This window comes from Coturnix japonica, chromosome 10 (genome assembly GCF_054131305.1).
Source record: "Coturnix japonica strain WE chromosome 10, WE-NBRP24, whole genome shotgun sequence".
In the NCBI taxonomy this organism is placed as follows: Eukaryota; Metazoa; Chordata; class Aves; order Galliformes; family Phasianidae; genus Coturnix; species Coturnix japonica.
The window spans coordinates 7,100,412-7,119,468 of NC_140672.1; the positions used below are offsets into that span (position 1 = coordinate 7,100,412).

Below are 19,057 nucleotides of genomic sequence, written 5' to 3' on the forward strand. Positions count from 1 at the left end.
GTCAGTCCTGGGGCAGCCTCAGATGCAGCTGCAGTTGTTTTTCACCCGTGGTCACAGATCACAGGATCACAGAACAGGTTGGGTTGAAGGGACTGCTGGAGGCTGCCGGTCCCACTGTGTGATGGTGGTAGCTGAGCTGAGTCTTGGTGAAATGATTGCTGTGTCCAGGAGCAGTGCTGTACTGGGCTGGCATGGAGCCTGATGGAGCAGGGAAGCAGATCGGTGTCTTGCAAGGAGGTGTTGACTGCTGCCCTGTTTCTGGAGTGTTCATGCTGACAAGCTACTTTCTTTTTTGAGTTTCCACCTCCACTGCTTGCTCTACATTTTCTCCCACTGGAACTTGGTCCCCAAATCTGTGCCAGCTTCCATATTGAGAATCAAATCCACAGCTTGCTGGTCACCTGCACTTGCCAGAAAGGAGAGTGATAAAGAAAAAGTAATACAGACATCTGGCTTTATGAGTGATGCATTTATTTATAAGTTTGTATAAATTCTGAATTTTGAGAAGACTGTAGTTGGATATGGAGGAGGAATCACAGAATGCAAGTATTACTTCTCTTGCTTAGTATTAGAAGTGATCCAAAACCCACTGATTTCTGCTGTTGGTGCAAACCAGGTTTGGGGTGGAATGTGCAGAAGTGGCGTGTAGGTGACTCACTTCAGCCTCTTTCTTCGTTCAATGATGCCCATTCTGTTGTGGGATTGTCTGCTGTGGCGTTTTCCCACGGTGCACCCATTTCTCAAAGGACACATTGGTTTGAATTTGCTCGGTTTCTTTGCACTTTTGCTTTTCCTTCAAACACTGCATGGGGGTGCTGATGTCAGTTGTGCCTGTCCTGGTCACTTGACCCCCTTTGACTTTCTAGGCAGATGGTTGGCTCTACCTGTAGACACTCTGGGTCTGAACAAACAGCACCATGGAGCTGTGGGTTTGGGAATCCACACAACTGCTAAGCTGGGGCAAGGAGTGCTGTTCAGTTTCTAATGACTAACATTTTGCATGAGCTAGTGTGCTGTTTCTTTTGTGTATGAAGCTCGTAAACAGCTAACAGATTGGCTTTCCCTCTCTCTCTGTTTCTCTGTTTAGCAGGAAGGAGCGTCCTAACTCTCTGAATGACGATTATGATTTTCAGCATTATTCAGTCCCGCCTTTAGGTTTTCATTGTCTTGAAGCAGTGCTTTGATGTGCTGACTTTTTTGTGAGGAAACATCAACAATACTTCTGCATACCTCCCAAATCCTTTCAAGACTATAGTTAAAGGAGAGGTCCTGCACAAGATCTGAGATGGAAGAAGTCTGTGACTGAGTGCATGCAGAACTAATTTGAGATGTCCCTGGCTCATCTTTTTCACAGTCTGAGGAATCCTTTACACTGACAAAGTCAGTACCGATGGCGTGAAACTCTAAGTGACATTTGTATAATTCATCTAATTTGGTCCGCATTTCTTTTACTTGTGACACTTTATCAATTATATATTCTTTGGCAACTTCTATGTTGTTAGTTAGTTGGGCATTTTTGTTTTCAAGTGTCATATTTATAGATTTCTGTTCATCCAGTTCAGAAGCAATTTCCCGATAGTCAGCTTGACCCTGCAGAATTTGTTCACGGAGGGCATCAGCTGTTTCTTCAGAAAAAGAAAGCTCAATACGCAGGCTTGTTACCTGCTTACTGAAATCTTCTTTTTTATTTTTTTCTCTTCTGCATTGTTCTTCAAGCACAGCTAAATGATGTTCCAAGATTTCAGTTCTTTCCCTCAGTGCTAGTACTTCCTTTCGGTACGTGGAGCACTTTTGTTTCATGTGTTCAATTTTCTTTTGCTCTACAGTGTTCTTTTTCTTTCTCTCATTTACAACTACTGTAAAACAAACAAACAAACAAACAAAAAAAAGGGAAAAGGAATGTAGCTCAGATTGATTAAAATCATTATTACATAGCAGTTCACAACACCAAGTAGCAACTTCTAAGTGAAAAACTGTCGTAATATGCAAGCCATGCCCTCACATCACATAGTATTTGATACTAGTGAAGGAATTAAAGTTCTCTGAACACGTAATCAGGTGCCTCAGATTTCTATACAGAATTAACAGCAAAAGGTTTTCAGTCTGGAAGAACACTTTTACCATGGCACTACTCAAACCTTCCACTCCACACCAGTAGAAAATCTAATTAGATTTAAGAAACATGGGAACGAGATAGATAATTCACAGCTATATTCTTCCTATCTTCCGTGCTTCAGCAATCCCTATAAGGCAGCCAGGAATCACTCCATCTACATCTAAATGGTAGATAAACAGTTCTCTAAGAAATTTCATTCCAACTCACAGTCCTCTTACTTTCAAAAGAAAGATAAAACCCTGGACAAGTTGATCACTTAAGTGTTGATATCTGTCTCTCTTATTCAGTTGATCTCTAAACAAAATATGAGGATTCCTACTTCTGTCCACACTTACTCTTTTGCATATAAAGTTCATTCATAAAGTTGTACAAATTTGCAGATTCAAGTTTCCATAAATATTCCATTAGCTTGGGGCTGTTTTTTTCTTTAACTGGTGAGCAATTAGCTAAAATCACATGCATTTTCTTTCTATCAAAAGCGACTTCTGCTGTAGCGCCCACGTGCAGCCTGCATTACATACAGATTCACATGTACTGCATGGAAACAGCCTCTTAACTCATCTAAGGAGTTTTATATATAGCCCTCAACTGATTTAAAAGTCATACTGAAGAAACAGCAGTGGCATATTCCACCCTAAACCAGGTTTGGGTTTTGATTGCTGCTCCCAGCATCACTAGTGAGGGGAATATGATTTATAAGTAATCTAAACACTTTATGCTGAAAACAACAAGCAAGCACTAAAGCAAGATAAATAAGACTAGGGAGAAGATGTGTAATGTTCAGTTTAGAAGCTCCTTACACAGGAAGTAGGGAAAAAGCATTATTACAGAGCATAGGAAACAAGACCTAAAAGCTCAGAGAATGGTGTAAATACCCTGAACTTGAAGCTGAGATAACCTAGCATCTCCTAAAACACTTTTGCTCGTGCTACTTATATAACTAATTCTACAAAAGAACCAGCACAACATACCTGTGCTCATTGTTCTACTGTGTATATTTAACATAGCTAAAGAATATATATTAAGCAGTTTTTGAAATTGGATGCTATTAATACTCACAAATAGAAGAAAATTTTAACATGATTGAATACTCAGTACTTCTTAACAGAAAACTTCATGATGGCATTGTGACTATCAGCTACCCATTTTAATTCCTATGTGGAGCATTGCTGTCATTAATTTTTAAATGAGAGCTTTGGTCATATGATTATAACAAACCCACTACTATTTGGAGTATGGAGGAGTCCACATCCCTCCCTCAGTCTCTGGTAAGATGCTTATATGTGATGCCATTCAGTGGTCACATTAGGATTCAATATTTATGCCAAATAAAGGCAGCAGGGACAAATCATCCAAGAACAGCATCTCATCCAAAGAAGGCCTTGACTTTCTCCCTTGCACATATTTTGCAAGAGGAATACAAGAAAGGAAGGGACTACAGCTAAGTTTTAGATTTTCCCTTCTACATTGTATATGCCTTCCGTAATTCTAGGAACACTGATGCTCAGCTGTGCCCAGAAGTGAAGTTAAATGCATCAGAGCTTATCCAAACCATTTTGCTCAAATATTGCCCATGAGCGAGCAATTAGCAGGTCGTCAACAATTTTGATAGTTGCTTCAGGAAAAACAAAACAAACAAACAAAAAAAAGCACTTGAACAGCTGACGCTACTCAGAAGATCAGCAACAGCAGTTGAAACAATCCTAAAGAAACTGCTTTAAAACTATTACCAAATCTGCAAGTGCATTAACAGATGAGGAAAAAGCAGCAAAAAGGAAAAAAATAGTGCAAAAAACTTTTATTCTTAAGCATTCAAAAATGAACAGCATAGGACCTTCTGAAAAAGGGATATTTACATAACAGTTACTTCTATTTACAGTTTAACACAGTGGCTTTTCTCCTTATACCATAAGGTACGCGCTTCACAGCCTTTTGCTTCCTATCCAGAATAGGAAGCAATTTATTGTTTTGGAAGACACCCTGTTCAACGATGGAAGAAACTGTACCTTTCTTTGGAGGTGGCTCTTCCACAGTAGGCTTATCTTCATCATTACTGTGCTTTCTTCCCACTTCCAACTCAGTTTTCTCTTGTTTCAGTGCTTTAACTGAAAGCACTGAAAATTGGCTGCTTTCAGTTCCTTTATTAGTGTTCTCTTCTGCCGGTTCTGCTTTAATGGTAGTTAAATGGTAGGTAGTCTTTTCCTGTATTGATATAAGATCAGTTACATTGAAGCTTAACAAAAGGAGCACTTAAGTCTCAGTAATCTTCTGTAGGCAAATATTTACACAAAACCATACAGCTAAAATATTTACCCGGTGACTCTATAGACATCAGTTACAAATCTCAATAGAAGACAGAACAAGTACACCTTCAGATAATGACAAGTGCAATACTCGGTAGAGTATACAAGGGAAAGCAAGAGCCTAGCAGGTTACAAAGTAAAAGACTTGCACACAATCAAGAGTTTACCAGTTTATCAAAGAATTTCCTGTTTCCGAGAAGTCAACAAAATTACGAACATGGTCAAAGAGCAAATGGTCAGCTCTCATACAAGTTCATCACATCACACTTCTGCTAAGCTGCTAAAATCACTTTCATCGTGACAGATATAATCCAACCTTAAAGCTTAGTCAGCTCTGTCACGCATATTTTAGATTGTGTCCTTGACCACAAGTGAAGCTTCCTTACTTACAAGATGACGATTGTTAAGCCATGCTGGCACTGCCAAGGACTGATTATTCACCTTTAGTAACTTATGAAAAGAAAAGCCTCAGAAGTGTTCAGGCCACACAATCTCACAGATAGAGTTGGAGCCTTGTTCTTGGAAGAAGTAATAGGTGAGGACATGACTACTCATCACAGTCAGCTTTAATACCATGGAAATACTAAGTTGCAGTGATGCAGACAGTCAAAGACTAAGAAGGGTCAAGTTGCTAAGCTTACAAGGTTAGAGATCTGAGTGACAGAATTAACTATAAATGTTTTCAGAGCTACTTCAGGCTACCAAACATCAAAAAATGAACAAAAACCACCAGAAGTGGTATGCACACATACTTAATCAAGCTAGTCTTCACATATTCAGTAGCTGGCAGTACATTAGTCAGGATAAAGTTTTATGGACTGCATAGAACGTGGAGATATCCTGACCATTCCTACTCGTACTTCCAACTCTACTCAACATACTTTTACTGTTGCTCTTCCTCTGATGTAGGAGTGTGAGGCAGGAGTTAGTGGAACACACTGATATTTTTGTTGTTTGTGTTAACAACAACTACCTTCAGATAAATTTGAATTGTTTACAATTTCAAGCGAGTACCAGCTACATACAGAAAATCACTTTTCCAAAAATGTGTTGATTACAAGCATAGAATTAGTGTTTTTCTTTTTTTGTATAAGGATACGGAGATGTGTAAAACTCACATAATCTTTTACTTTTTCTTCTAAATGAGATTTTAAGTCTTGTAGCTCTGTAATAATGTCATCTTTCTGCACCACGATGTCCATTAGCTCTTGAATCCTTTCATTTTGTGTATTCATTTTCTTGGAAATAAAAAATAAAAAAAAATCAGTCATCAGTTTCTAATGTAGTGTTAAGTAGCTGAATTACACAATGCATTAAAGGCAAATTCAGTTAATCTAAGCTCGGTAAGAAATCTATTAATGGAGCCTACTGGAATAGCATTTTAAGCTACCACAAGTTGGTATTAAAACAATTTTACACAACATCTTCTTGATAAAGTTACCTCAGTTGCTTCTTTAAGTTGCTCAACAGACTCATCCAATTTAATCACCTGCATTTCAAAGTCTGTAACACACAGAAAAGGTTGTATTACATAAGTAGCCAATAGATAGTTTATTAAGTAATCATTTTTTCCAGATATTCTAACGTTTAGGTAGCTTTTGAACAGATTAATTAATTTGCATGTGGTCTTCACTTATTGGGAGTGATTCAAAAGTTTTCTATATTTCTTGGAACGAAAACATTGCATCAACAAGACATAAAGAAGAGTAGAGATTACAATATAAAAGTAAAAATCAAGATATAGACATTTAACCCCATACTTACGAAAGCGTAAAGCTGCTCGTTGCAGTTTAAAGGAGAGGGGGAAAAAAGAAAAGAAATAACCAAAAACCGTGGAATTGCTGAACCTGAATATACACAAGGAACAAACTATCACTTATCTACAGGCTATGGTTCCAAAGGTAGAACATCTCCTCTAATTCCTACTCAAACTGGTTATTTCTCTTTTAGATTAATGAACTATTTCTGTCTTCTACCTTTCACATCGCATAACTCACCTTTGTTCTTCTGCATCAGCTCTTCTTCAGTTTTAAGTAGTTTGGTGTTTCTCTCTGTTAGCTCTTCTTTGGTCTCCATCAGTTCAAAGTTAGTTTTCTCCAGCTGCTTTTCAAACCAGCCAGTATCTTCCTTCGGGTCCCCCAGGGATACAATGGAACTATGTGCTGCCTCAGCTTGCTCTTTAATTTCCATGACATCATAATGCACAGAATCAAGAATGCCCTCAGGATCAACACAGGTGTCAGGCACTATGCTATGTTCTCCACCCTGAAACGTAATTTATAATCAGTTAAAACTGGTGAATAGCTGACTACATAATAGCTGTTATTTCTACAGATGGTCTGGATAGCCACTATGAAGACAGCCATACAAGAAGTTTTTAATTTCAGCTTCAAAACCCACCTCACAAATTTACATACAACATGACAGTGATTCGTATGGGGGGAAGATAAGTGGCATTCTAGTAGTAAAAGCTAATATATTTTATAGTATTTGATGACCACACTCCCCCTTTTTTTTTTTTTTTTTTTTTTTTTAAATATTACCCCAGATTGATCTCCTTCAAATTTAACGTACAAGTTCGGACTCCCCTTTTCTTTGTATACAGCGTAAATTTTCATTTTGTGTTGCAGAAACAAGGAAAACGCCCAAATTCCCAAAGCTTTCTGAAACTGTTCTTAAGGCTCAGCAACTATTCTAGCTAGATGAAGAATAGATGTATCTTGCTCATCATACAGCAACACAGCATGCACTTCTTTGTAAACAGCCTTGTGTTTCTACAAGATGTGCCCATAACATTTAAATAGTAAAAAGGAAAATATTTAAGAAAAAAAAAAGAAAAATACCAGGGTGTCATGGTTTAATAATTTCGTAATTTTGCTATCAGTATTCCACATCATAACGTCATATAAAGCATAAATACTTTTACTGCTCCCGAACACTTGCAGTATATTGTTGATATTGTCGTGTGGGGCCATACAGCAGCAGAGATTTTCAAGAAAAGAAAACAGATAATCCAAATTCTTTTGCAAGCTGGTTTTGCCATTAAGCGCAGCAAGGTGAAGGGGTCTGCCCAGGAAATCCAGTTCTTAGGTGTAAAATGGCAAGATGGGCATCGACACATCCCAGCAGATGTGACTGACAAAATCACTGCTATGTCTCCTCCCACCAACAAGACAGAGACCCAATCTTTTCTGGAAGTAGTGGGCTTTTGGAGAATGCATGTCCCAAACTACAGCCACATAGTGAGCCCCCTCTATCAGGTAACACGGAAGAAGAATAATTTCTCATGGGGTCCTGAGCAGCAGCAGGCTTTTGAGCAGAGAAAACAAGAGATAGCCCGTGCCGTGGCCTTGGGGCCAGTACGGACGGGACAGGATGTAAAGAACATCCTCTACACTTGTCACGGTTTGAACTAAAAATCCACCTGCGCCCGTGACAGGGGGCCGTGGGCCCCGGAGGGGCCCTAGGCCGAAAGGAAAAAGTTAATTAGGAAAAGAAAACAGCGGCAACGATCTAAGGAGGCACACTTATTTACTAAATACTATATCGAAATACAGGATAACACAATATAATAAAATATAATTGAAAATTGAGCTAACGAATCAAGCAAAATAGGAGAGAGAATGAGTCCCGTAACCGAGAGGCCTACTGTGAATCTAGGCGAACGGCTGAAGGCTCCCACACACTCCCCTGAACGCCAGAACTCGAAAGAACGTCAGTCTGTTCTGCGACAGAGTTAATATAGAGTCCAGGTCCCGTGACCTATCGTGTTGTTCCCTGGGAGATGTAGTCTTCTTCTGTAAGTTGCAGATTCAGTAAAATTATTCATGCTTTATATGATGTTATGATGTGGAATACTGATAGCAAAATTACAACATTATTAAACCATGACATTCCACCCCTTATTCTACATCATTACATTATGTTTATACATACATACACACTCATATGTATAATTGTGAATAATCAGCAACCTTATTTTTTCTCAACAATTTATATTTATTCCATACAAATCCCTAAGTTGAGAACAAAACTCTATAACCTAATCTACTATTTATTAATTTTGAGAAAATGGCAAAACTGCCAGAAAAAGGAAAACATGTCAGCGGTAGAGGGGAAAGGCAGCGCTAGTAGGGCGTCCCCCACATCAAGGTGCACTCATCCTTTCCCAGCCACCACGGCAGATTTCCTTTTGACTTATACTTCTTTCCATGTGTGCTCTACACATGCATGGCCAGTGCAGGATATAGAGTCCAGATGGAAAACTTGCTTACAGAATGCCTAATTAAGGTATATAGAGAAAAAGTGTTTCCTTAATATTAACCCACTCTATCTTAAGTCCTATACCTAATTGAACTATTCTGTATCTAATGGAAATATTTTCTGAGACTCTACCTATATATTTACAGGAAAATCATTGGCTGCACTCCCCCAACATCAAATTCCCTTGTGGTACACATTGAACATTCCCATTTTTGTCCATCACCCACCATGTGCACCCAGGTCCCTGGGCAAAAACAGTACCCTGGAGAGGTTTGCCCTTTCCAGACGCTGGAAGGACCCAAACCGTCTTTCCCAACACGCTCTTTATGTGTACTACAGGAACCTTATCTCCCTCCACGGTACGTAGGGAGCTGGATTGGTTAGGACCATTGCGATTACTAGATCCTCGAGTGTTGACCAACCAGGTGGCTTCTGCTAAATGGTTCTCCCAATTTTTATACGTTCCGCCACCCATTGCTTTCAACATAGTTTTCAACAACCCATTGAATCGTTCAATCTTACCAGAAGCTGGTGCATGATAGGGAATATGGTAAATCCACTCAATGCCATGATTTTTGGCCCAAGTGGTTACAAGGGAATTTTTAAAATGGGTCCCATTATCTGATTCAATTCTTTCTGGAGTGCCATGCCGCCACAAGATTTGCTTTTCCAACCCTAATATGGTGTTTCGGGCGGTAGCATGGGGTACTGCGTATGTTTCGAGCCACCCAGTGGTTGCCTCCACCATGGTGAGTACATAACGCTTACCATTGCGAGATCGTGGCAAGGTGATATAATCAACCTGCCATGCCTCTCCATATTTATACTTTTGCCATCGCCTTTCCCCCCAAAGAGGTTTCATCCTCTTGGCTTGTTTAATTATGGCGCATGTTTCACAATCATGAATAACCTGAGCAATAGCGTCCATAGTTAAGTCCACCCCTCGGTCTCTGGCCCACTTATATGTTGCATCCCTTCCTTGATGACCTGAAGTCTCATGGGCCCACCGAGCTAGGAATAATTCACCCTTGTTCTGCCAGTCCAAGTCTATTTGAGCCACCTCAATTTTGGCAGCTCGATCAACCTGATGGTTATTTTTATGTTCTTCAGTAGCCTTACTTTTAGGCACATGAGCATCTACATGGCGCACCTTTACAACAATGTTCCTTATTCGGGCAGCAATGTCTTTCCACAGTTCAGCAGCCCAAACAGGTTTACCCTTTCGTTGCCAATTATCATTTTCCCACTGTTGCAACCACCCCCATAAGGCATTTGCCACCATCCATGAATCAGTATAAAGATGAAGCATTGGCCACCTCTCCCGTTCAGCCACATCTAAAGCCAGCTGAACAGCCTTTACCTCTGCAAATTGACTTGATTCTCCTTTACCTTCAGTGGCCTCTGCAACTTGTCGTGTGGGGCTCCATACAGCAGCTTTCCATCTGCGATGCTTCCCTACAATACGACATGATCCGTCTGTGAATAGGGCAAATTTCTTTTCGTTTTCTGGTAGCTCATTGTATGGTGGTGCCTCTTTAGCACGTGATACCTCTTCTGTAGGTGGTGTTTCAATTTTTTTACTCTCAGGCCAGTCCATGATCACTTCTAGAATTCCAGGACGGCTGAGTTTTCCCATTCGAGCTCGTTGAGTAATTAATGAAATCCACTTACTCCAAGTGGCATCAGTAGCATGATGGGTGGAGGGAACCTGTCCTTTAAACATCCAGTTTATTACTGGCAAGCGAGGTGCTAGAAGAAGCTGAACCTCTGTCCCAACTACTTCAGAAGCAGCCCGAACCCCCTCATACACGGCTAAGATCTCCTTCTCAGTCGGAGTGTAGCGCTCCTCAGACCCTTTATATGCTCGACTCCAAAATCCTAGGGGTCGGCCTCGGGTCTCTCCTGAGGCTCTTTGCCACAAACTCCAGGTGGGACCTTTCTCTCCAGCAGCAGTGTAGAGGATGTTCTTCACATCCTGTCCCGTCCGTACTGGCCCCAAGGCCACGGCACGGGCTATTTCTTGTTTTATCTGCTCAAAAGCCTGCTGCTGCTCAGGACCCCATGAGAAATTATTCTTCTTCCGTGTTACCTGATAGAGAGGGCTCACTATGTGGCTGTAGTTTGGGACATGCATTCTCCAAAAGCCCACTACTCCCAGAAAAGATTGGGTCTCTGTTTTATTTGTGGGCGGAGACATAGCAGTGATTTTGTCAATCACATCTGCTGGGATGTGACGACGTCCATCTTGCCATTTTATGCCTAAGAACTGGATTTCCTGGGCAGGCCCCTTCACCTTGCTGCGCTTAATGGCAAAACCAGCTTTCAAAAGAATTTGGATTATCTGTTTCCCTTTCTTGGAAACCTCTGCTGCTGTATGGCCCCACACTACAATATCATCAATATACTGCAAGTGTTCAGGAGCATTACCCTGTTCCAAAACAGCTTGGATTAATCCATGGCAAATTGTTGGGCTGTGCTTCCACCCCTGGGGTAAACGGTTCCAGGTATACTGAATACCTCTCCAGGTAAAAGCAAACTGTGGCCTACATTTTGCAGCCAATGGGATGGAAAAGAAGGCATTAGCAATATCAATGGTGGCATACCACCTAGCTTCTTTTGACTCCAATTCATACTGGAGTTCTAGCATGTCTGGTACAGCAGCACTTAATGGAGGTGTGACTTCATTCAGGCCACGGTAATCTACCGTCAGCCTCCATTCCCCACTGGTTTTACGCACTGGCCATATAGGGCTGTTAAAAGGCGAGTGAGTTTTGCTAATCACTCCCTGATTTTCTAATTGGCGAATTAGCTTTTGAATGGGGAGCAATGAGTCCCTATTGGTGCGGTACTGCCGTCTGTGAACCACTTTGGTGGCAATTGGTACCTCTTGGTCTTTTACCTGGAGCAACCCCACAGCAGAAGGATCATCTGACAGACCAGGTAAAGTCGACAGCTGCTTAACACCATTTGTGTTTACAGCAGCTATCCCAAAGGCCCATCGATACCCCTTGGGATCCTTGAAATATCCCATCCTAAGGTAATCGATTCCCAGTATACATGGAGCCTCTGGACCAGTCACAATAGGGTGCCTTCGCCAGTTTTTACCAGTGAGGCTTATTTCGGCCTCCAACATAGTCAATTCTTGGGAACCCCCAGTCACTCCATGGATATATATTGGTTGTGTCCCTTGGTGACTTGAGGGCATTAGGGTGCATTGTGCACCGGTGTCCACCAAGGCTTTATATTTCTGTGGTTGAGATGTGCCAGGCCACTTAATCCACACAGTCCAGTATACTCTGTTGTCCCTTTCCCCCCCCTGGCTGGGGGCAGGGCCCCTCTATTGTTTACCTCGTTGACTTGCAGCAACTGGAACTCTCCCCTTCTTGGAAGAGTTCACCTTGGTAGTTGTTTCACCTTGTAATTCTTTCACTCGTGCCTGAAGTGCAGAAGTGGATGAATTACACCACTTCTTCATGTCCTCCCCATGACTACAGAGGAAAAGCAACAAGGCAAGACGTGTAGTCTCATTGTTGATTCGAGGTGACTTATCATCGTCATTTGCTTGAATACGAGGACGTCTCTTTTTAATGGTTGAGATTTTCGATGATACAGGTCGAGAGGAACTCATGTTGTTTAGCTTCCTCAATAGGCGATTGTGGAAATCCTGGTTTCCATCATCTTGTACCACCGTGGATTCATCTACATCAGGCACATTAGCCAATTTGTCAATAATATCATTTTGTGTTCCCTCCACTTCGTTTAACCTTTCCACAATTTTGACAATGGCTGAAGTATACAGATTAACTTCTGTGGCGCTTATAAATAATTCAAGTTCCTGAAGTCTGCCAATTAGTTCATTCACAAAGGGTTTCCTGTCCCCTTTGCCATATACTAATGCAAGTGCACTGGCATGCTTTTCTGGAGCTGCTTTTGTAAAGTCACGCCACATTTGTCGTGGAACGCGGACTGCTTCAGGATCATGTAATTGGTCTGGATCGTTACGATTGAACTCGCGGCTGTATAGCATTTCCACCAGAGCATTTTCTCTCAAAAATTGGATACCTTTCTCAATATCAGTCCATTTCTTTCTCTCAGGCTCCAAGTCCCTTTTAAAGGGGAATCTATCTCTTACCGCTATCAACATCCGCTTCCAGAGGGTGTAGGACCGATTTTGGCATGTGCCAATACCTCTGTCCACACGTGGGTCCCTGGAAATGCTACCCAGTTGGCGAGCTTCACTGCCATCGAGCCATGCACTGTTGGCACCATTGTCCCAGCAGCGAAGTAACCAAGTGACCATATTTTCTTTTGGCTGACGTGTGTAATCCTTTCTTAGATCTCGAATTTCACTCAGTTTAAAAGATCGATCAATAATGGTCGTAATACTTTGCTCACCTTTTGCTCTATCAAGAGTCCCAGGTGTTGATGGTGGCAACTGTGTTGATGAGGCTGCCCCATCTACAAGTTTGGACTTGAGAAATTCTCGTAAAGAAAAAGTAGCTTTTGGCTCCTCTTCTGACTCTGACCCTGACCCTGATGCTTGTGTTATTTCCTCCAGGTAACCCTCCTTCTTTTTCCTCTCTCCTAACTTTCTCTGCTCCTCTAACTTCTTCTGCTCCTCTATCATCTTCTGCTCCTCTATCATCTTCTGCTCCTCTATCATCTTCTTATACCCCTCTAACATCCTCTGCTCCTCCAACTTCTTCTGGTCTTCTGACTCCCCCTGCTCCCCTGAGTCTCCTGAGTCCTGCTCTCCTAACTCCCTCCGCTCTTCTAACTCCTTCTGCATTTTCTCTAACTGAGTTGAAACTTGTTTTGTCTTTCGCCCTCTTACAGGGGCAACCAACATTGTATCTGGTGTCCCAGATGGTTGGTCCAATTGGACTACCTGTGCCCCTGGTGGCTGGTCAGATTGGACTACATGTGCCCCCAATGGCTGGCCAAATTGGACTACATGTGCCCCTGGTAGTTGGTTAAATACATTCAACTCACCCTGGAGGGCACATAGCTGGTCTCGGAGAGCGTTCCGCTCAAACTGGACAGCACCAAGCTCAGTCTGGAGGCTGTTGTAGTTGGACTGGATAGTGTTGTACCTGAACCGGAGGACGTTATGCTCGGCCTGGAGGGCAGTGTGCTCAGTCTGGAGAGTGTTGAGCTTGGTCTGGAGGGCATTGTGCTCGGTCTGAAGAGCGTTATGCTCGGACTGGAGGGCATTATGCTCGGACTGAAGAGTGTTGTGCTCGGTCCGAAGGGTATTGTGCTCAGTCTGAAGAGCGTTATGCTCGGACCGGAGGGCATTATGCACAGACTGAAGAGTGTTGTGCTCGGACTGGAGGGTGTCACAGTTGGATTGGAAGGCATCATGCTTGGCCTGGAGGGTGCCGCACTCAGACTGGACGGCGTCATACTTGGACTGGAGAGTGCTGTGCTCGGTCTGGAGGGCATTGTGCTCGGTCCGGAGGGCATCGCGCTCAGTCTGGAGAGTGTTGTACTCGGACCGGAGGGCGCTGTGCTCGGACTGGAGAGTGTCGTGCTCGGACCGGAGGGCGCTGTGCTCGGACTGGAGAGTGTCGTGCTCGGACCGGAGGGCGCTGTGCTCGGACTGGAGAGTGTCGTGCTCGGACCGGAGGGCATCGCGCTCAGTCTGGAGAGTGTCATGCTCGGACTGGAGGGCGCCGTGCTCGGACTGGAGAGTGTCGTGCTCGGACTGGAGGGCGCCGTGCTCGGACTGGAGAGTGTCGTGCTCGGACCGGAGGGCGCTGTGCTCGGACTGGAGAGTGTTGAGTTGGGATTGCAGGGAGCTTTTCTCATCCCAAAGTTTTTCTGCGTCAGCTCTAAGATTCTCTTTCTCGTACCAGATTGAGTCTCGTTGGTACAGGAGATCTTTTCTCTCAGCTTCAAAAACTTTTTCTCTCTCTACCTTCTCATCCCAAAGTTTTTCTGCGTCAGCTCTAAGACTCTCTTTCTCGTACCAGATTGAGTCTCGTTGGTACAGGAGATCTTTTCTCTCAGCTTCAAAAGCTTTTTCTCTCTCTACCTTCTCAGTCCAAAGTTTTTCTGCCTCAGCTCTAAGACTCTCCTTCTCGGCCCTGAGACTCTCTCTCTCAGCTTCAAAAACTTCCCTCTCAGGAATGGTATTGACTAAGGCCCGATAAGCATTAGCTAGGCCCAAAATCATTTGTGCCTCCTGAGATCTGCCTGAGCCACAACATTCCTGCCTCAAATATGCAATCAAACTCTCAGGATTCTTCAAGTGTTCAGGAGTGAAGCTCCATAACACTGAAGATGTCTGTCCTTTGAGAATCTCTTCAATTCCCTGCCACTCAGTATTCTCTGGTTCTAGGGAAGACTTCCTCCGGATGTTATAAATCCAGATACTGAGTGAGATTATTACAATAATCAACAGTAAGATCAGGGAGATTAAGAGTGTGGCCCACTGATCATTCAAAAACTGCATAAAGGATTCATAGAAAGAAAGAGGAGCACGCTTAAAAATCACCATTTCTGTATAATTAGTTGCATTAGTTGCTCCCTCTGGAGCTGTATACAGATACGAAGTGAGCATTGCTAACCATGCTTTCAATCCATTATACAATTGTATAGCTCCATAAGAAAAAGTGGCCAGCTTAAACATGACCCAATATGTTCGGAGCGTCTCAAAAAAGGAACCAATGGCACACAGTCCCTGGTAAAACAAATTTAGTAGAGGAAACATTTTTTTTTTTTTTTTCCTCCAATAGAGAGAAAAAAGTAAAAGAAAACAAAGCTCAGCAGTGTTTATAAAATATACTGGAGTATTGGCAGTCCGCCTGGACTTTCAAGGTCAAGTTCGCAGGTGCAGAACCGCAAACACGAGATAGCTCCTTAACAGGGAAAAAAACTCGTAGCTCTGTTAAAAGCTAAAAGAGCAACAGAAGAAAACACAGAAAAACAGCAACTCAATTTGCCCGCATTCTCCACCAAAATCTGTCACGGTTTGAACTAAAAATCCACCTGCGCCCGTGACAGGGGGCCGTGGGCCCCGGAGGGGCCCTAGGCCGAAAGGAAAAAGTTAATTAGGAAAAGAAAACAGCGGCAACGATCTAAGGAGGCACACTTATTTACTAAATACTATATCGAAATACAGGATAACACAATATAATAAAATATAATTGAAAATTGAGCTAACGAATCAAGCAAAATAGGAGAGAGAATGAGTCCCGTAACCGAGAGGCCTACTGTGAATCTAGGCGAACGGCTGAAGGCTCCCACACACTCCCCTGAACGCCAGAACTCAAAAGAACGTCAGTCTGTTCTGCGACAGAGTTAATATAGAGTCCAGGTCCCGTGACCTATCGTGTTGTTCCCTGGGAGATGTAGTCTTCTTCTGTAAGTTGCAGATTCAGTAAAATTATTCATGCTTTATATGATGTTATGATGTGGAATACTGATAGCAAAATTACAACATTATTAAACCATGACAACACTGCTGCTGGAGAGAAAGGTCCCACTTGGAGTTTGTGGCAAAGAGCTTTAGGAGAAACCCAAGGCCAACCCCCGGGACTTTGGAGTCGAGCATATAAAGGGTCAGAGGAGTGCTACACTCCAACTGAGAAGGAGATCTTAGCCATGTACGAGGGGGTTTGGGCTGCTTCTGAAGTAGTTGGGACAGAGGTTCAGCTCCTTCTAGCACCTCGCTTGCCTGCGGCCCCCCTGTCACGGACACAGGTAGATTTTTGTCTAAACCGTGACAACTACCCAGAATGCAGCATAAGGGAATTTTTGCCTAGAACTCTGGAGGACTATTTGTAACTCAGAAAGGTCAGAGATAGAAAGTTCACACTGATTTCTGGGTCACCAGCCTCACCGTACATCAGCATTTTTGGTTTTTAAATGATACATAAAGTTCTCAATAGCACTGCTCTAGTCGGTAGTTCTTTCCCTTTCTGTGCAGCTTGCTCTGTGCATGGCTTGTGAACCGCTATTCAGGCCAGACAGCTGCAGCCCCAAAGACCTGCCATAAATGTACAAATTCTACCAGGATAATGTCTTGATAATATGACGAAGGATGCGGCTTTCTCGCTCTGACATGTAAAAAGTGCACTTCCACTTTCTTCAATTTTCACATCTGAAAGTTCCTTGATAAAGTAATTAGGTTTTTCTGGAAGGAAAAAAAAAAGGATGAGGGTGTAGGACAAAGGGATTTGTTACCCCAACAAGTCCCAAGCATACAGAGGTGTCCTGAATCTCCTTTGCCCTCATTTCAGAATATCACATAGAGATGCAAAGAGTCTAAGAAGACCACAGAGTCCACCCATTTACATAGGTTTGATAATTCCAGTAGATATCTGGAAAGTTCAATACCATTATACATGCGCTGGTAGGATCTCATCTGATAAACTGCATATAGTTTGGATTACACATATTCAATATAGACTAATTCAGATTGCCATCTTTTCTTGGCTCACTAACACCCAAGATCATAGAATCATAGAATGATCACAGAATCATAGAGTGGCCTGAGTAGAAAAGGACCTCAAAGATCATCTAGTTTCAAACCCCCTCCAAGGGGTCACCAACCACCAGACCAGGCTGCCCAGATCCACATCACACTGGAGAATCATTCAGTTTCCAGATTATTTTAAGGAAAAGATTTTAATCCATCATATTTTCTGAAAACTAAGAATTGATCCTGCTCAAGGAAACAGAAGAGAAAAACATCACCCACAGGCTGCAGATATTTACCTCGACTTCTCTACATGCCATCCCCAGTGTGCTTTTCAACTCACCTTGCACAGTGACCCTGGCTTTTGTTTCAGAGTCCTCTGTCTCACAGGGGTACTCCCCACTGTCCTTGGCAGTAGAGTCATGGATGATCAGAATGGCCACACTTCCCTCCTGCTGCAAGTCGTACTTCTGGCTTTTTCTGATTGCTTTGCCATCCTTGTACCACCTGATGTTCAAATCCGGTTTTGACAGCTCACAGCTCAGGCTGATGTCCTGCCCTGCTGCTGCTGTCTTATCCTCCAGCTGTTTTGAAACCTCAGTAGGTTTTCCTGGAAGAAAACATTGCTTTTTGAGTAACATACACTTAGGGTAGGATGCCTCTCTCAAAATACACGCATCTACATGCTGGAGATAAGTTAGAGAGGCACTTGCAACAGAGGCCATCCTACAGCCAGCAGTAATCTGCAAAGTACAGACAATAGAATTCCAGGCAGCATTTATTTTCTCTTAAATCTACCCAATTGAGGATGATGAACCATGTCTGAAAACTGCCTCTCTCTTCTCTCCACTCATCACACTGGGAGCCTCGGATGATGCTCTCAGATGCACATGCTCTAGATAGGAATTTGTTGTACAGCTAGATGATGTGAAGGCCATCCCTTCAGCTTATACTTAGAGGATATTTGGTCCCACAGTTCCCTCAACAGATCATTCCTGATTTACTGTTAATGGAACAAGCTGTAGTGAGATGCCCATTTCCAACACTACCCCAGTGCTTTGGGTAGTTCTCACATTTGTGTAAAATGTTTCCTCCTTTTACTTATTTTTAAGAGAAATTCTCAGTGCTTTGAGGTTCAAGTAGAAGGTTGCTATTCACTTTAACCATATTATGAGTTAGCTCTCACGACAATCTTATCAGAAGACAGTTGAAGGAATCAGGCCCCAGAATCTCTCCCATCTCATCACCTTTCACAGACAGAGAGGCTTTGGAGGTTAGACCACGGGCAGTAAAAACGACTTCCTCAGTGTCCGTAGGAGTCACACTTTTGATAATGAGAGTATATTTCCGACTCACGTTAGAAGCTTTAAATCGCCCATCACTTTCCACTCTGCTTCCAGTCAGTGTCCACTTGAACTCATCAATGCTTTCATGGGACAGAATGCATTCAAAAGTACAATCTTCTCCCTCCTGGATTTCAGTGTTTTTCAGCCATTTGGTAATGCCACTATTCAGCTCTGGAAGGTAAGAGATAGGTTAGTATGAGGTTTATATGGAGAAAAGGCATTTGTGACTGACATGAGTAGCAGTACTGGTGTTTTAACTCAGGATTTGCAGAACATGGCTGCATTCCTTACTGATGTATTCTCTAAGACATTCTCCACTCAGAATTACCAGAAAGCTATAAAAAAAAAGAGACGTAAATCTCTTGTCTTTGCTCTGGAAGAACTACAATTAGAGCAGCTCAGTCCATGGAGCAGAATGAAGATTCAATGAGCTACAGAGGGAACAACCTAACAGAGAGGACAACTCTAGGATGCTGCGTGAGAAAAAGGGTTTTGCCTATGACAAGAAATTAACTGTTTCTATTAGCTAATTTGTTACCATCCTACCCCTACTGGTGTTCAAACGATTTCTCCATTTTAGGGATGTTTAGAAAGGAAATATTTC

General features: G+C 42.6%; 1 protein-coding gene across 1 annotated transcript; it reads right to left on the reverse strand.

The window, feature by feature from the left end:
• Positions 1-454: 454 nt before the first annotated feature.
• LOC146759203 (kinesin-like protein KIF20B) lies at positions 455-17,662 on the reverse strand. Its single transcript, XM_085510165.1, has 7 exons — positions 17,451-17,662; positions 16,700-16,822; positions 6,417-6,684; positions 5,861-5,922; positions 5,538-5,657; positions 4,123-4,318; positions 455-1,856 (listed from the first exon to the last, which is right to left on the reverse strand). Exons 3-7 carry the CDS (start codon positions 6,607-6,609, stop codon positions 1,102-1,104), a joined length of 1,326 nt encoding a protein of 441 aa, XP_085366291.1. The 5' UTR covers positions 6,610-6,684; positions 16,700-16,822; positions 17,451-17,662; the 3' UTR covers positions 455-1,101.
• Between the last annotated feature and the right edge of the window lie 1,395 nt (positions 17,663-19,057).